General features: G+C 35.2%; 1 protein-coding gene across 1 annotated transcript; it reads left to right on the forward strand.

Annotated features, from left to right (window-relative positions):
* The first annotated feature begins 177 nt into the window (after positions 1 to 177).
* On the forward strand, positions 178 to 17,911 carry LOC117329138 (tudor domain-containing protein 3-like). Its single transcript, XM_033886887.1, has 13 exons — positions 178 to 230; positions 2,070 to 2,154; positions 2,598 to 2,663; positions 3,566 to 3,726; positions 3,872 to 4,013; positions 5,607 to 5,702; positions 5,885 to 6,034; positions 6,840 to 7,140; positions 7,438 to 7,560; positions 9,792 to 10,732; positions 10,935 to 11,009; positions 12,917 to 13,033; positions 14,817 to 17,911. The coding sequence occupies exons 1-13, from the start codon at positions 199 to 201 to the stop codon at positions 15,009 to 15,011; spliced, it is 2,484 nt and encodes an 827-aa protein (XP_033742778.1). The 5' UTR covers positions 178 to 198; the 3' UTR covers positions 15,012 to 17,911.
* Positions 17,912 to 19,399: the final 1,488 nt, after the last annotated feature.

Here is a 19,399-nt window from a genome sequence, read left to right on the forward strand (position 1 = left end):
AATTTATGGTAGTTTCGAAATTTTATTGAGTAAAATATCATATTTGCCTTCCTAATAAATACAATATATTTTGAAGGTAAACGGAATTGAATTTCTTTCGTTAACTCATGCTCAAAATAGACACGACCCAAAGGGATTTCCCAACTTTTCCAATCAACCAATCAAAAATGATTTTACTGTTTTCGACGTGTATTGAAGATGGCGGAGTCTGCCGTGAGATCAAAGGGATGGTGTGTAGATATTTTATGTGTTTATGAAATATCCACAAACGAATAACCGTTTTTGTTTCAGTGGTGCTCTTTGGGACCAACGAAATTTACCGAGGCGTTAGTTTTATAGAACCTTCTTAAGGAAATAATACCACGGCAGATTTTTTATAACTTCCACACATGATGTAGACTAGAATCTTAATGTACCATGAACATTAGCTCCAAAGATTCAGACCCCAAGATTCAGAGACTGTCATATCCACTTGTCACACACTGACTGGCACTGTTAAAATATATCACAAACCAGAACCATTCGGTAACTGAAAATGTATACTGTATATAATACAGGAAAGGGTAATGTCTAGTTTCCGAGTTTCATTCAAAGCAGAGGTATTGAAATCACTAAGACTAAGATCATCACAGTAATTTTCGTAAGAAGAGGCATTGGAATAGTTTATTTAGTAAACTAGAGGTTCCATTTTGGAGTCCGCATAATTCTATGAGTATTAAGGTAACAGAAAATGATTCTGCACGGTGTGAGTGACGTTACGGATGGATGAATGAAACTTTTTGGAGAGGTGGCCAGGCCAAAGTATACTTCAACGGATGGATGAATGAAACTTTTTGGAGAGGTGGCCAGGCCAAAGTATACTTCATTTTTTCCTTTGGAATAAAGCTACCAAAGTCAAATACGTCTAGCCGCCAAGATTATAGCGATACCAACCATAGATTGACCAGAAAATTAAGGTGTTGTGATTCGTTGCACCCAGGAACATATAAATATGTCCGTGTTCCACAAGTGATCAAACCAGCAACCCAAAGCTTCCAACTTCATATCACACAATAAATTGAACCCCCCACCCCCACTTCATTCTCCCCAATTGAAAATCAGGCAGGTGACTGATTTATTAAATTCACATGAAGCCATATGACCATAAATAAGATTGATGTTCCTTTAACCTTTTTAGTTTTAACCATTTTTTTTACTTCAGTGTTGTAATCTGAAGGATTAATGAAAGATGATTGACCTGCCTGTGCTAGGCCAGAGTCAAACTAGCAACCTCTCAATCAGAGCAGACATCCTACCACTAGGCTAAAGGGAAATCCCACTAGTTGAGCTAGTAGGATGACCTTATACTCTCTGTTTTCACACTACTCCCTCTTTCACAAAATCTTTTCCCCCAAAGACAACCACAATCCAGATTATTAAGCTCTAAGAATGCCTGTCAATCTCCTATAGCTTTCACTTTAAGTAGTCAACAGCACCAAATTAAAGCTATTTTAGAATGGAGTTATAGAAAATACCCTGCTAGCACTGGGCCTCAAACTAGCAACATCTCGGCATACGAGCTGCCATTCTACCACTAGGCTAAAGGGAAATTGCTGCTAGACTGAGTTAGTAGGTGACCTTATACTCTCCACTTTTACACAAATTCCTCCTTCACAACCTTAAGTCTTTGCCCTAAAGACAGCTGCAATCCATGCAGATTCTTTAGCTTCAATGAAGCCCCTTAATCTCCTATAGCTTTCACTGAGTGGTCAACGGCACCAAATCTGTAATAGAAAGGAATAATGAAATATAACCTGCCCATGCTGGGCCTCAAACAAACCTCTCGCAGCAGACATTTCTTCCAAAGGCATTAGCCTAAGGCGAAAGAGAAATTTCCTCTAGACTGAGTTAACAGGGTGACGTTATACTGTCCTCTTTAACAACAATAGTCTCAGTCTTGTTTGATATATATGTGTTTTTTAAATTTCAGTACATGTAGTTATATTTAACATTATATTTAACAGAGCCATTATTTAATTTTATATTGAGAACAAAAAATCTTAATGTAATTTGTTTATCTTCAATTCTAGGAATTTGACAGCAGAAGGATTAACGTTTTGTTCGCCATCAGATGGAAATGTGTCTGCAGATAAAGTAATAGAAGTGGCTAAAACTGTAAGTTATTTTTCTTGACTTAAACCAAGTAAGTCAAAGGTTCCCCAAAAAACATTGGTTTTTGAAAAGTTTTTAAGAGGATTCCATCTTTTAAGAAATTACATTATTATGATTATCAATTGTAATTAAGTTCATGACTTATAGAATAAAATGCTCTCATTACATGTTTAGTCAACAGCTCAGAAAAAAACATAGATCTTTAATGGAGAAGTAAACTATTGTCCAGAGTGAAAGCATTCTACATGGATGTGAAAAAAACCTTTCCAATAAATTTAAGTTATTGCGACTTTATATTGCTTGATGTAACATTTGTGAGGAATGCAAATAAGTTCTTGAGAAGATTGCTATTGCATGTATTTCAGTTGCAACAAAAAATGTAAATTTTCATTTATTTTTTTGAAACTTCGTATTCACAATTTCATGGTAATGTTTTCCGCCATCAGACTGACTTACGTGAGATTGGTGAGAAGTGGCTACCAGATGAGGTGAACCGAGGGAAGTGTGAATATGTAAGTACATATAGTCTAGATCTGTTAATACTGCAAAATATCTAATCTCATACTTCTAAAAATTATTTATTAATTGGCAATTTGTTTTGAATTATCATAGAAATCAACTACCGATGCATACATGTATCTATTTTGTTGTTAGACCTAAATAAATGACAAGTATTTGACAATACATGTTGATCCTTTGAATTTGCTGTGAAATTACTGTACATATTTTTGTATCTAGGTGAATGAACTATTTCAATCAGAAAAACAAAATTGCTCAGTGTAATAAAACAACTCAAGGCAAGACTTTTCTCAGCCTGCCATCAGGATGTAGGAATAACACTCTAGATGAAAATAGAAATGGTGCTGTATTGTTACTGAGATGGAATTGTTATTATGAAATTGAAAACAAAATTAAAATCACTGTCTTTGGCGGTGAAGTACAGAGATTCAACCCATGGCCTAGAGGGGACTGTTTAGCTGCATGAGACATGCTAAATCTTTGACTTGTAACTAATAATCTTATGACAGTTAATATCCACCTATCTGGTCTCAAAGGGAGATATTGATTGTTTAACTTTTAACAACTTTTAGTACTGTGATGTACACAGTGTTGACATCATCTCACTGTATGATATTGTTAACATGATATCAAGCAAATAGGAAATCTCGTTGTCTCTGTCCTTGAATGTGAGAAAAATCCCTTAGTCAATATGACAGGAAAAAGTGTTGATGATCTATTTATTCAGACATCAGAATTTTTAGCTGAAATTTCATTTCAGACTTTCCCCTATGTGTGTCTTAATGATAATTTAAAATTGTCCCATAACTTGCATAAGAAAAACTATAAAAAGTTATTTCAGACTTTTTTTTCTTATTTGAACTGATGATCTTAAGCCTGTTTAATTATCTCCTAGGTGGAAGGTCCAGGAGTCCTTCAGATTCAGAAAATCCGCAACATTTCGGCCCCAAAAGAACATGAGGAATCTCAGACAGCTCCACGTATGCTGCGTCTGACACTGACAGATGGACAGCAGAACTGTAATGCTATTGAGATGCAGAGACTGGATAGGATAGGGTGAGCTCACCATGTAGTTTACAGCATGTCACTATTGCTGTATAGAGGTTGATAAATTGTTTTTGTATCTTTTATCTGAAACAAATGTGAATTATATGTATGACTTGTCCTTACATTCCCTATTATAAAATGTCCTTGTTTGTAGGCTTGATACACCACCAGGAACCAAGATCTGTATTAAGGGTACAGTAGAGGTGGAAAATGGCTTCCTCTTACTAACCAACAAAAACACAGTGTTTGTTGGGGGACGTGTCAACAAACTAGCAGAGAACTGGGAGCTAAAAAAGGTTGGTAGCACATCTAAAGCAGATATAGGAGAATCAATATTGATGCCACTAAGCTTCCTTATAAAGGGGCATTCCTTCATTCGAAAGACAGATGAGTTTACAGTAATGTATAAGATTCATAAATGAAAGAAGCTTCTACTCATATTTGTGACTAATTGTGATGGAATGAATATCATACTTGTACATAAAATCTGCAAAACTCTGCCGCTGTGCATCTGTACTGGAATATTCTATCACGCCTCCTCCGCTTCATTTAGATATCATGTGACACCACAGACCACCATAAACAGATCGCAGCATGGCAAGTGATGTAGGTGCATATTTTTTTATTGTGATGATAAACCCCGATGACAGCTTGCTTTTCTTCCATTTTATTATGGTATTGTAACATGTATAGCTAGTAAATGAGTTAAGAATATATCAACAACTTAAAAATATTACTCACAAAAATGAACTTAAACTCGCAAAAATATGAGCATCACATGGTACAAACACATGTGTCATGTAAACAATATGTGTGGCATGCATGTTAAAGAAGGAAATTGATATAGATTTATTACCAAGATAAGACAAACACAATATACTTGTAAAATCATTTATTGTTGTTCAATGAGGTAATGTTTAGTTTTAATGTCTGTAGATTTGTCAGCAAGGTGGCAAGTGTAACTTTGAGCATAATGTCATTACGAACCTGTCTGGCTGTGGAGTCGAGTAAAACAAATTCCTTGTTCAACTCTTGGTCGATTTCTGTGACCCTTAGCTTATTGCTACTTCAGGGAGCAGCGTCTGTCAATTTATTTTTTGTTCGTGAACTTGTCTTCGCATGCTCGTATAGATAGTCATTGGTGGTGATTAATTTTCGCACTTCAGGTCAAAGTTTCATTTTCAAAAATTTCCATTTTTAAGAACTTTTGGTTATCTTCAGACTTTGAGTGTTGAATGACAGTAAAGTTTATATCTAACTTTTACCAGTTGAGAAAAGTACAAGATTCCTGTTTACTTTTATTTCTATAACATAAACTCATTTCAATGATGGAATGCTCCTTTAAATGTCCAGAGTAAATGCTTTAATAAATTTTCAAGGTCACTAGCATTCTTTATGGAATTCAATAGTCTACCAAAAGTAGGAATTTCATTACATTTTGATGAAGACATAATCTGTGAATATATTGTTGTTTAAATTTGATGATAGACCTGGAAGAATCGAATGAGGAACAGAAGAACACCATCCTTATAAGCATGATCTCTGGTCTCCAATTATTTCCCTAGGCTTCATATGCCTTCCTGCGTTATCATGGTTAAATATTCAGATTTGACCGAATGACCGACTATGTACTTTCACCCATGACAATCTATATGTGTGATAAAACACTATTAATACTTTTGTTAAAGTGAAATGTCCTGATTTGGCTGATTTATAAATTCAAATCTTTTTATTTTTTATTTTATTGTAAATTCACACAAGTGAATATAAATACATAATGTATATTTGGAAAAAAGCTTGTTCTCTTTATCTAGAGTCTATTGTTTAAGAAATGTTTGCTTTGTTCAGGATATTTAAATTACAGGATATTGTTTTGTTTGATTCTCCAGATGCTGGCTGGACAATCTAGAGCCAATGTGGGCTCTGAAGGAGGGCCTCCATTATTCGTCCCCTTTGGCCAGAGAATAAGAGATGGGAGGGGTTCAGTCCAAGTCAATAAAAGAGGCAAGTTTAATTTGAAAATAAAAAAAACTTATTTCATTTTTCGAATTCAAATTTACTTTCTAGAAGTTCATTTCGCTATTGAACAGTCCTCAGATTTTGAATGGATGACTGTTCTTTCTGAAAATTATTTTCTTAATTGTTAACATGATTGGGATGTTTGCAGATAACTTTAAAGTCCATTGAATCCACTAAGAAAGAGGAGAAGACAGCAGAGGAGCTTGAGTTTGAGCAGCAGCGGAAGGCAACCATAGCAGAAGCACTGCAGGCCAAGGAAGAAAGCAAGCCCAAAACATTTGGTGGAGGTACAAAACAGGTAAGGGTAGACATGTTACTGTATTTATCCTTAAAATAACTCACGTAACCTCTGACTTGAAGTGAGGGGGGGGGGACAGGCTAATAAGATCCTTCTGTGATAAGATATGGTATCAGTCGGGTGGTTTTACATCATTACTATGTTCTAAACATGTTTTTGTTTCTAGTATACAGTGTTACTAACAGAGATTTGATTTTTACATGTAACTCAAAAAAGGGTCCCCCACCACCCCCATTACTCATAGATATTGAATTGAACTTTGTCAGCATCACCCATAGGTATTGAATTAAACTTTGTCAGTATTACTCATAGGTATTGAATTAAACTTTGTCAGTATTACTCATAGGTATTGAATTAAACTTTGTCAGTATTACTCATAGGTATTGAATTAAACTTTGTCAGTATTACTCATAGGTATTGAATTAAACTTTGTCAGTATTACTCATAGGTATTGAATTAAACTTTGTCAGTATTACTCATAGGTATTGAATTAAACTTTGTCAGCATTATTACTCATAAGTAATCTGTTATAATCAAGAAAAAAATTTAAAGAATGATTCTTAGCAGTTAAGGAAAAATTGGTTTGTAGAAATGCCATTTATTATTTGCACTGGTAGGTAATAATTGATTAGGTGAATTAACAAGCAGTTTAGATTATTGAAATGTCCGATTAAAATGTGAGCAAATTTCAATATGATATGTATTCAATGTCCACATTAACAAATTCATTATATAATTGATAAATAGTAAATTATGTTAAACCAGTAATGGATTATGATTTTCCAAATAATTCCAACCACTACAGGTAGGGATGGACAGAGAAATATCTAGGATCGTAGAGATGGGATTCACAGCTGAAGAAGCCAGTCGGGCACTCCGACAAAGTGACAATGACGTCACATCGGCCATAAATCAGCTACTGAGTGGGAGGAGAAACTTCAGAGACCGGCCCATGAGTGATCGTGGTGACAGGCGGGGACCACAAAGAGACTTTAGAGAGGACCGACAAGACAATAGGAGAGATGACAGACGCAACGATAGACGAGATGACAGGAGAGACGATAGGCGTGATGATAGACGGGACGACAGGAGAGAAAATGCAAAAGGTGAGAACTAACATATTCATACATATATATATATGATCACATTTACAGTTTATATGTAATTGACATGTATGTATATCCTGTCAATACTTCAGAAAAAGTGATGCAAAAATGCAGTTAATTTGAAAAATGAGATGCTAGAAATAAAGTGATGTTAAATATCTATCTGGCTTATAACTGGATATATTTCTTTTTCCATTTTCTTTACTGGAAACAGCTGTGGAATAATTTCATTTCTGTACAAAAGCAATAAAGGAGGAAGTGCCTAGATTTTAAATAAATAACAATATTCTTCCTTAGGGGGTCGAGGGCGTGGCCGGGACAGGGAGGAGTTTGGAGAAGATGCGGGGTCTAGCCGGCCCTCGGGACCTGCCACTCTGTTTGACTTCTTAGAAACCAAGATAAAACCATCAAATGACAAAAGTAGGTTGATATCTAAGCTTGGTGTATTTCATATCTGATTCCTTTCTTTTTAATAATGAAATTTTTATATATGTAGTATCAAAACTTTACAGAGGTTTTGTTTTCATAATGTTTGTTTTTTCTGAAAAAGATATACACACTGTATGTATAAATATTAACCTGCAAATGTTTTAGTCTTAAAGAAATAGCTATGACTATTTACAATTTCCTGTTTTGCATTAAACTTACATGCCTTTTGCTAGTTATACTGCCCACTTAGTAAAGGGGTTTATATATAGTAATTACTTTGTCTTTACTTCCATGTATCCATCTTTGATAAGCTTACATCATGTAACCCTGGACAGTTTTATCTGATATTCACACCATAATATCACGCCAACATGGTACAGTCAAACCTGTCTATAGCGACCGCCCAAGGGGAGACAGAAAAACGGTCACTATAGACAGGCTGCCTTTATAGACAGGTCAAAATTATTGCACCAACCAATTTACTTAAACCTGCCATAAATAAATTGTCATTGAACAGGGCATTCAGAAGACCAGTCAGAAGTTAAATAAATGCATAAACTTTATAAATCTGAAGGGTTTAATATTTAATGATTTGTGGACCCAAACACAAAATATAACTCAAAATGGTCTTATGGATAATTTTTTTTTAATATTTTGTTCTGAAATAATGCTATATGTATCTATCAAATTATCTCCCTTTCTTTCATAAATAAAGAAAAAGAATACACAATAATTAATAAATTAATTATATTTGTGTTACTACTAATTATTTTGTGTTATAGTCTTACTTCTTAAAACCAAAATATTTTTTTTTCTGACCCAAATTGAAATCCGGATATTTGTGTCAGTTTACGACTTTTTATTAGTATTGACTAATTAAAGATGGCGGCAGTACAAACGCTAGTACCGACAGCTACGATTAAGAAAGGCATTATTGGCTTTCATGTGAGTAAATCTTGTTGATAGATATGACCAGTGTTTGTTATTGAAGTGATGTATCCTAGTTGTAATCACAAAATTAACTGACCGTGTCAAATGAAGCCACCTGTGCACGTGACAGTTGTATTGTAATACCGACACGCATAGTGACCCGAAATCACCGGTCGTTAGCCACATTAGACAGGTAGTCGCTATACAGAGGGTCGTTATATAGTAAAATCTCACGGGGAATCTTAAAACCGGTCGTTATAGACAGGCAGTCGTTATATACAGGGGGTCGTTAGAGCAGGTTTGACTGTATTAAGGTCTACACCTGATTAGATTTTGGTGGTCATCGATCAAAGTTTAAGGTCAAAAGGTCCTACTTGAACACTTTTGAAATTGAAAAACTTGTGTGAAGATATCTCTTGAATCCTGGACTGATAATGGAGTTCATATCCATGCCATAACATCACAGCATGAAATTCAAATTTCTACACCGGACTAGATTCTGGTCAAGGGTCAAAGGTCACATTTGACCACCTTCCAAAATATAAAGCTGGTTTACAAGATATCTCTTGAACCCCTAGACAGTTTTATTTTATTGATGAGTGGGATTTGGTATACGTGAGCATATGTGTTGCTTTTATTATAGGAACACAAATTGTAATCACAGCCCACAAATTAATGTGCAGCATATTGCAGTGAATTAATTACATTAACATGTATGAACGGCAGGCAAGATTACACTGTGGTGGGATCTCCTATATATATTGTTGATCAATTGGCATGTCTGTCGACTTTCTTTGTAAACAAATTTTAGACATAATTTGGAGCTGCTACATACAGGTATCTGTATAAGAATATGGATCGCCAATACAAACCAAACTCACATTGAAATTGACAATTTATGATTCTATTTTAACAACATAACAGCATTAAATGGGCACACAAGAGTTTTGTATCAAACTTCAAAATTTTGTATAAAAGGGGTCCTGTTACATCATATCACCTCACTCAAATGTATGTAGATCAAAGTTTATCATCATTTAATGGGCTGTAATATGTCTGCCGAGGATTTTTTTAAAGAAATCATTTTGTTGTTTACTATTGTGTAAACTACTTTTTTTTGGGGATGTTTTTTTATTTCCACTGCTTTTGAATTTAAAAAATCAATAATTTTCATTCATTGGATATTAAATGCACTAATGCAACGGAAGCTATTCATTATTCAAAACAATACATTGAGTATACTGTAGAATTTTAAATTTTTATGTCATTATTAAATCTCTCTTTATTTTTAGGCAGTAATCAACAAACAGAGAAAAATTCTTCCCAGAGTTCCTCGTCCTCATACACAAAGTCACAAAATCAGTACTCAACCAATCAGAACAGTCGAAACAGTGATTCAGATTATGGTAAAAAATATCAAGGAAATGATAGAGACAGTTATCCACCAACTAAAAACTATCGCGGTGGAAGAGACACTCACCCCCAAACAGGACCAGCCTCTGTCTCTAGAGGTCAGAACTCACAGAAATCTTCCTCCCATGATAATCAAAACAGTGAAAAGACATCTGCAAGGTCCAACTTTTCTAATGACAGAGGAAAGCAAAGTTACGGCAATCAGTCAGGCAACCAAACAGGTAACAGCAGTCAAAATGACTACAACAATAGACAATACAATAGTAATAGTTCTAGGGTGGAGGATAGAGGGGGAAACAATCACTCACGGGGTACAGTCAGCAACAGTGGAAGTAGTGGTGACGCCAGTCGACAGAGCCATCCAGTAAAGTCACAGGGTAACAACAACAGGAGGGATACTCCGACAAACTCGTCCCAGAACTACAATACACAGTCCGGTGCTCAAAATGATAATCGGCAATATGGAGGGCAAAATGGGAGCAAGCAATATGGACAAGGTGAAAATAAAGCATATGGATCACAGAATGACAGTAGGCAATATGGAAGGAATGATAACAGACATTATGGTCAAAATAACAGTCGGCAGTATGGTGGTCCACAAAATGAAAGTAGGCAATATTCACAAAGTGAAAGTAGACATTATAGTGGATCACATTCTGAACAGTACAGACAGGAAGATCAACATTCAGGCCAGCAGAACTTAGACAGTAAACGAAACAAAGAATACAGTAAAGGGCCACAAAACACACAGCCAATGAGACAACCAAACGATTCGACAAACCAGAGAGGAAATAAGAAAAATTATCAAAACCAGCAACAGGTACGTACTTATGAAAGCTCCAACTGTCATGACTTTTTTTAGTACTACTAAAACCATTTAGATTGTGTAGATATACTATAAAACACACTTTTGATGAGTGTTAATGTTGTAGAAGTTTGAAGTTCAGGTTTTTGTGAAAAGATGACAAAAATGGTTTAATGTCAATACATATTCTTTGTAATTCATATTTTGTTTGTTTCAGAATTTCCCTGTCCCGTCCACGGCATCATTTAAGAAAGGTGACCCTTGTCTGGCCAAATACTGGGAAGATAACAAGGTCAGTTAGATAACAAATGTAAAGGTCTAATATAAGATATTAACAAGAATTACTCCAAAATAGTTACTCTTTAACATTACAAAGGCGTTCATATTGAAATTCTCAATTCCAACTTAATTCATCACCTTCAACGAAATATAAACCATTACTGAAATCATCTTAATTTGTTAATAATTGGTACATAAAGGAAACAGAATGATAAACACATGTGATGTTAATCCGGTCAATTTCATAGGCAAAAGTAACAGGTAACAATGTAGTTTGATAGAGTCCATAGTCCGGATCCTCATTATGTGTTGTGGTATATATTTGTCCTATTTTCCATGGTCCTCATTATTTGTTGTGGTATTTGTCCTATCTTTACATGGTCCTCATTATTTGTTGTGGTATTTGTCCCAACTTTCCACGGTCCTCATTATTTGTTGTGGTATTTGTCCTATGGTCCTCATTATTTGTTGTGGTATTTGTCCCATCTTTCCACGGTCCTCATTATTTGTTGTGGTATTTGTCCCATCTTTCCACGGTCCTCATTATTTGTTGTGGTATTTGTCCTATCTTTCCATGGTCCTCATTATTTGTTGTGGTATTTGTCCTATGGTCCTCATTATTTGTTGTGGTATTTGTCCTATCTTTCCATGGTCCTCATTATTTGTTGTGGTATTTGTCCTATCTTTCCATGGTCCTCATTATTTGTTGTGGTATTTGTCCTATGGTCCTCATTATTTGTTGTGGTATTTGTCCTATCTTTCCATGGTCCTCATTATTTGTTGTGGTATTTGTCCCAACTTTCCATGGTCCTCATTATTTGTTGTGGTAATTGTCCCATCTTTCCATGGTCCTCATTATTTGTTGTGGTATTTGTCCCATCTTTCCACGGTCCTCATTATTTGTTGTGGTATTTGTCCCATCTTTCCATGGTCCTCATTATTTGTTGTGGTATTTGTCCTATCTTTCCACGGTCCTCATTATTTGTTGTGGTATTTGTCCTATCTTTCCATGGTCCTCATTATTTGTTGTGGTATTTGTCCTATGGTCCTCATTATTTGTTGTGGTATTTGTCCTATCTTTCCATGGTCCTCATTATTTGTTGTGGTATTTGTCCTATCTTTCCACGGTCCTCATTATTTGTTGTGGTATTTGTCCTATCGTTCCATGGTCCTCATTATTTGTTGTGGTAATTGTCCTATCTTTCCATGGTCCTCATTATTTGTTGTGGTATTTGTCCTATGGTCCTCATTATTTGTTGTGGTATTTGTCCTATCTTTCCATGGTCCTCATTATTTGTTGTGGTATTTGTCCCATCTTTCCATGGTCCTCATTATTTGTTGTGGTATTTGTCCTATGGTCCTCATTATTTGTTGTGGTATTTGTCCTGTCTTTCCACGGTCCTCATTATTTGTTGTGGTATTTGTCCTGTCTTTCCACGGTCCTCATTATTTGTTGTGGTATTTGTCCTATCTTTCCACGGTCCTCATTATTTGTTGTGGTATTTGTCCTATCTTTCCACGGTCCTCATTATTTGTTGTGGTATTTGTCCTATCTTTCCACGGTCCTCATTATTTGTTGTGGTATTTGTCCTATCTTTCCACGGTCCTCATTATTTGTTGTGGTATTTGTCCTTCTATTTCCATGGTCCTCATTATTTGTTGTGGTATTTGTCCCATCTTTCCACGGTCCTCATTATTTGTTGTGGTATTTGTCCCATCTTTCCACGGTCCTCATTATTTGTTGTGGTATTTGTCCTGTGGTCCTCATTATTTGTTGTGGTATTTGTCCTATCTTTCCACAGTCCTCATTATTTGTTTTGGTATTTGTCCTATCTTTCCATGGTCCTTGGTATCTTGCAGTATGAGTCTGTTATATATTTAATAATGTAACACTTTATTTGTTTGTGATATTTTTTCTAGTTCTATCCAGCTGTAATACAAGCACTGTATCCAGACCTGCCAACCTGTATTGTGTTGTTTCCAGAATATGGAAATGAGGAGGAGGTCAACCTTACTGATGTAAAACCCTTGAGCATGGTATGTACTGAATCTTATAATAAAGTTAGAATGATAAGGTGGTGATCAATCGGTTGTAACACTCATCTGTCAGCTAGGTACCCGGGTTTGATTCCCCGATCTACTGTGGAAAAGAAAGGAGGGTCACCTGCCTGACCTCGTGTGTTTCTCGGGGTTCTCCACTTTCCTCATACAGTATATCCCTAAGACATACATGTATTTCCATGTAACACTATGTCATGACCTTCATCAGGGAAATGACCATTGAAGCATGGGTACATCGAGGTGTTGAATGTATCGGATTGTTCTTTTTGTCTACACTACAAAGTGGTACACAAAGTGTAAAAGTCTATTCAGCTATGCTTTGTTCATAACCTGATCCTAGATTTGCGGGAATCTATGGATCCCCTCATCCTGAATTAGAACTGGCCGCTGCCGCGTATATAGGTACCTTCCTTCACTTGTTGCTTGAAAATGTTGCCATCTCTGTCAGTCACTGAAGAATTTTCCCAGTCAACAACATGATTTTATTGTGCCACATGATCTGTCGATTGCTGATTTACTGATTTACTCTGTCTATATTTCGATCATGTAAACTCCCTGCCTTCTTGGGTTTCTACATCTTTGTGGTGTTCTCAAAGACTGTGCCCAAACCTTCACCATCTCTGATATACACAACGCTTCAAACCTTCACCATCTCTGATATACACAACGCTTCAAACCTTCACCATCTCTGATATACACAACGCTTCAAACCTTCACCATCTCTGATATACACAACGCTTCAAATCTTCACCATCTCTGATATACACAACGCTTCAAACCTTCACCATCTCTGATATACACAACGCTTCAAACCTTCACCATCTCTGATATACACAACGCTTCAAACCTTCACCATCTCTGATATACACAACGTTTCAAACCTTCACCATCTCTGATATACACAACGCTTCAAATCTTCACCATCTCTGATATACACAACGCTTCAAACCTTCACCATGACGCTTCCTCATATGTCTATAATCAAGTTATAAACAAAGTGTAACCAAATCACTACAGTTTTCCACCTCAGTAGACATATTGTAGTGTACACAAAAAGACTTTACAACTTGTACACTGAACACTTCAGTGTACTGATACGCTTCACTGATTCTTTGTCTGATGAAGATGACAGAATGTGATAACCTAAACATCACCCTTAAATCTAATACTGGTTGGTTTACACCGAAGTCTCTCCACATTTATACTTACCTGAAGAAACTGTTTCATTATAATCTGCCTAGGTGAATGTAACAGCATGCTAGGCGAGATTATATTGAAGAAATGTTTTAGGTATGAAAACTGCCTAGGTGAATGTAACAGCATACTAAGAAAGATTATATTGAAGAAATATCTCGGGGTAATAAATCTGATGTTTTGGTTAATTACATGGAAAAGATTTTGGCTTAAAACAAAATTCATTGTATCACCCCTCAAGATTGACATTATGATCACATTTCCAATGTTGATATGGATTTCACTGAGGACAATATCTAACATCAAGAAAAGTTTGTGTGTGACAGGGTCTTAAGACTGTAATTGTATTGACATTCAATACCCTGGCAGCTGTTGGAAAAAAACATGAAAAGAAATCTAAGAAACAAATGAGGAGGGAAATGTCTTCAGAAAGTTGCCAAAATACACAATATCCAATTGAGTCAAGATTCCATAGTAAGTGATTGACAGTTTAATTAAACTACCAATGTGAAACATTTATAGATTAAAGTATTTTGATGCTACTTTTTCTATTTCTATTTATCAGCCTCCCAGTCAGTACCTACCTCAACAACAACAGCATCCCCAGCAGCAGTATACGGACTATGGCGGCCACCAACAGGGAGGACAACTTGGCCATGACAACCACATTAACAGCATGGAGTTCCGACGAAGACCAACACGAACGGAACAAGGCAAGCCTACACAGGCATTCTACCAACCCCCTAGTCAACGGAACTGATCAGATACTGACGACCCAGACATATCGTCGACTGGTTTATAGTGCTTCCCCGGTGTAAAATCTCTGTAAGATTATCACTTGTAGAACACCAGATTAAACAATTTTTAGATAAATTACTATTATGGATGCTCAAACCTGGTTTTATAAGTTCCATGCTTTTACTAAGGCCAGTAAATATATTTGATGTACTAGTTTACAAGCATGCTAATATGGTCATTGTTTACATCAATAATGTACTTGGTATTTACATATTTCAGGTAAATATTAGTTTTTGTTTTTAATATGTATTTTGTTGCATAAATAGATTTATAATTATGTGAATTTGATAACAAATCCTGTTGGCGATGTAGTTAATCTTTATACAGCATGATGTCTAAACTGTACTCAGAAATCTGGATGTTTGCATCATAAGCCAGCCAAATGATTGGTTTCTATAGCAAAGTATAAAGAGTCCATATTGTACAAAACTAAACTGTATAAACTAGTAAATGTATGTGGTCCCATGGTGCCTGGTTTAGAGAGTACGGTAGATGTTGTAGTGCTGGTACACTTAAGGATATATGCTACCTTACTGTAAACTATCCTCAAAGGTGTCAAGAGTGTATGGTGTAATTGCTTCAATTTCAAGATTTGTGTTAAAATTGTGAGTAATATGCCAAATTGATAAGCGTGCAGAGTTCAAATACACATAACAGTGTATTTCAGTGACGTTTCAAACAGTGGATTGATCTTGCTGTTATCATTAACACAATCCTTGCACATTATTCATTTGAAATGCTTTCACAGAAACAAGTATTTTTAGAAATTAAATGATTTACAATAGATTTTCAGAGTGATAACACAGATTAACATATACATGGAATAAGGCAGCATAATACTCATTAAACAGATTTAACACAAGTCTGCAGATTCATTGATTTTGTATTGTTCAGTAATATCAATAAAATGTTATGGTGAAGTGAACAAATTTACTGAAGTGTCAAGAATATATCCGACCTAGAAGTGTAATCATATTGTTGTACACAGACACCTTAGAAATTGTGTTTCTGTTTTAAGTACCATACATATAATTGGTAAATTACATGACAAAATACTGACTTCCAATTGGCTACACACATGGAAAGTATGAGGCTTTAGTGCCCGCTTCTCAAAGGTACTAGTCAAAAAAGGAATGACATTGAACATGAATCTAGAGTGACATTCTTTGTTATGGTTGTGTTGGATGCACACAATGAAAATGGCTTTCACCGATAGATCCAAAATTGATGGTTGAATATTGAAATTAGCGAATTATAAAACGATGAATTAATGTACCGGTAATGTCTTAAGCCCATTATGGTCTTGTTGAGTAGTATACTTGCCTCTGGTCATCCTCACTTCGGCTAATTCACCCAACAAAGGTTGGCAAGGGATATACAAACAAGTCCCATCTGTTCGCAGGCATTTCTGAAGCATATCTCAAAACAGTTAAAGATAACTCCGCAAAACTTTCTACACACATCTATCCAGTGGTCTAGTAGTGTCTACTGCTATAGAGATTTCCAGTTTGGATATATCTTTGGTTACCATTGAAACAGATAGTCCAGTAAATATCTCCAAAACTGCTTGAAATTTAATCACCACTTCGGTTCGGATCCATCTTTTATATTAACTACAGTAACTGGTATTATTGGATACCTCTATTAAATTATAAGCATCCTATTGAATAATCCACATATCAACAGCCTTTCTAATTTCAGACTTTTATCTCTAGATGAATGATGAATGCTTTTGTGTATGTCTGCAGAAAGCTGTTAAATACCTAGTGTGATAATTAATACTGAAGACGATTTTAAATTATATTTGGTACTGGCATTAGGTGTTTTTTTTATTTCACAATATCTCCTGTGCAAAAGAGGTTTAATTGTGATTAGAAATCAAACTACATGGTCATTGAAGGTTATAAATTAAGACTGTACAAAAAAATGTAGAAAATAAATCAGACAAGTCAAAAGTCAAGGTCACATCTTTACTCATGAACATAGAGTACAGTATGTAGTTTTACTTATATGCTTACTTTGTAGAACAGGAGCAATGAAAGTGTTGTATAAAAATCTAGCAAATATAAACCATTATTGAATTACCCCGGTACATGTTCCTTACAGGGCAGGTAAAAAATCTGTGTCACTGGTCCTTTGGGAAAGTTTGGTTAATAAGCACAGAAGGTGAAAGATAGTGATCAAACTAAACTGAATTTAGTAGCATCACAAATTACTCCAAGGAAGAGGTAAAGATTATGAGAAATTTTGCACTTGAATTTCGGATAAGTAATTACCAATTTTAGCTTTCTAACAGTACAAATCTTCTGGCCCTGGGCTTCAGACCAGGTTCTTTCCTACCCTGTCTTATAAAACCTTTATATAAAGTTTAAATGTAATTATTTAATAACTAATTAAATGTTGATTCTTAGATACCAACTGGACATTTTACTTGTATGCCTTTTATTATTCGTGTGGCTATTTATAAGTGTATAGTTTTACCGGTCTTTAACAACTTTTCAATTGAAATTTTAGTTTTTAGAATGGTTATTTATCCTTATAGAAATCCAGGATATAAAATATGAAACTTTTTTTCCAAAATTTTATATCATCAAATGCTTGTCAAATTATCAGATCAAGTGATATATTTGTTTTGACATACTGCTGGAGAATTGTATAAATGAACATTTTCAATGCTGATTTGTATTATTTATATGCAATTGGATGTACCACAATTAAGTTATAATCAATTTTGTATAATAATTAACCTCGATGATATGGTTGTGTATGTGTTCTGTCTGTACTCCATCCCAAAGTTTATCTCGATTGAGGCAAAGGGATGTATCAAAACATTAAACTCTTTGTAAGGATTTTTTTTCTGCATTTCAGTGTAATCTGTGTGTTTTTATTTGAAAATGGTCAATTACCCCTAATATTTCTATCCATTAGCTTACAAAACACAATGTATTATCATTTATCATGTCATGTACATTTGTACAACTTCACAATTGCCATTGGTATTTAGTAGAAATCCTAACTGGATGTTTGATTAAACACCAAAATTCTATACTGGGTACTAATATGTTATAGCAGAATTGGTCATTATCAAACAAGGAATGATCTTACCAATGGTCAAGATTGTGTCAAAGGTCGAAGTTTGTAAACATCATTTTGTGAATCCGACGACAAGGAAAGGCTAGCATATTAGAATAAGTATCCCATGCTTGTGTTTATATTATGACCTCAACAAGGTACTTGAGAATCAACATCTAGGGGAAATCCTCACAATATGGGAATACAATATACATGGACTTACTTTTCCAGGAAAATCCATTCTGTAAAGACCAATTGTATTCCAACTGTTCGCTGTTGTTTTGAAAATTTCCAAAGGGAAGTATTTTCAGGAAATTTATTGAAAAACAATGGACCCAGTGGATCTGCATAGCTCACCTTGTATTAAATTCTTTATGATTCTCTGCCTTTAACTTAATCAAAGAACTTGATTCTAGAACATTCAGTAATTCAGAATAAGTCCTTGATCAAATTTGACCGTGACCTTGAAAATGGTACAAGGTCATTTCTTTTTGCATTTCTTAGACATCATCCCAGGAACGTACCAGCCAAGGGCCTCCAAGTTAATCAGAAGTCATTTGAGTGTTTGAGATCTTGATTCTGGGTCATTTGCGAGTTTTAACAAAATTGACCTGTGACTTTGGATATGGGTCAAATTCATTTACGGTATTTTCACTAATTTTGTTGTGTTTCATCAAAGGATCCTACCAGTCCTATATCATGATTGAAATTCTAGTCCTTTTAATCAGCACAAGTAATTTTCTGTGACCTTGAATATGGGTCAAGGTAATTTATGTCTCCCCTTCAATAGAGGAAGACATATTGTACTAGAACCAGTTCTTCCCGTTTCTTCTACTAGGTAATAATTTTTTGTTCAAGCTAACTTCTGAACCTTGAAGAAACTTGGAGGGTACTTACACTACCTTATTTCTAAAATGTTGAAGATATGGCAATGAAACTTGGAGCATACTTGCATCAAATTTGACCTTTCACCTAAATATGGGTCGTTTATTTTCACAAATTTTGTGGGAATGACCCTTGTGAATATAGTTCGTTTTTTTTTTTGGCAAACTTTGTGGGGCTGCATCACAGGAACCTACCAGCAAAATATAATTCTAGGCTTTTTTGGGTTGTGAAAATGACATCAGATGGACAACAAGACACGTGGATCACTGCATTAGCTCAGCTGGCCCAAAGGTGACCCAAAAAGAAAACAATTTCAAGGTATCTTTTACTGTTATATAAACAGCTTAAAACAAAGCTGATTAAAATACTCATTTCATAGCTTTGTTACTAAAT

Source organism: Pecten maximus, chromosome 6 (assembly GCF_902652985.1).
Source record: "Pecten maximus chromosome 6, xPecMax1.1, whole genome shotgun sequence".
Lineage (NCBI taxonomy): Eukaryota > Metazoa > Mollusca > Bivalvia > Pectinida > Pectinidae > Pecten > Pecten maximus.

Bases quoted from the DNA above. Each gene is read 5' to 3' on its own strand.
- LOC117329138 (XM_033886887.1), top strand. From the start codon at position 199: ATGGCGGAGTCTGCCGTGAGATCAAAGGGATG. The intron at 3,727-3,871 runs GTGAGCTCACCA...CCTTGTTTGTAG, and splicing joins CAGAGACTGGATAGGATAGG to GCTTGATACACCACCAGGAA. The intron at 6,035-6,839 runs GTAAGGGTAGAC...CAACCACTACAG, and splicing joins TTGGTGGAGGTACAAAACAG to GTAGGGATGGACAGAGAAAT.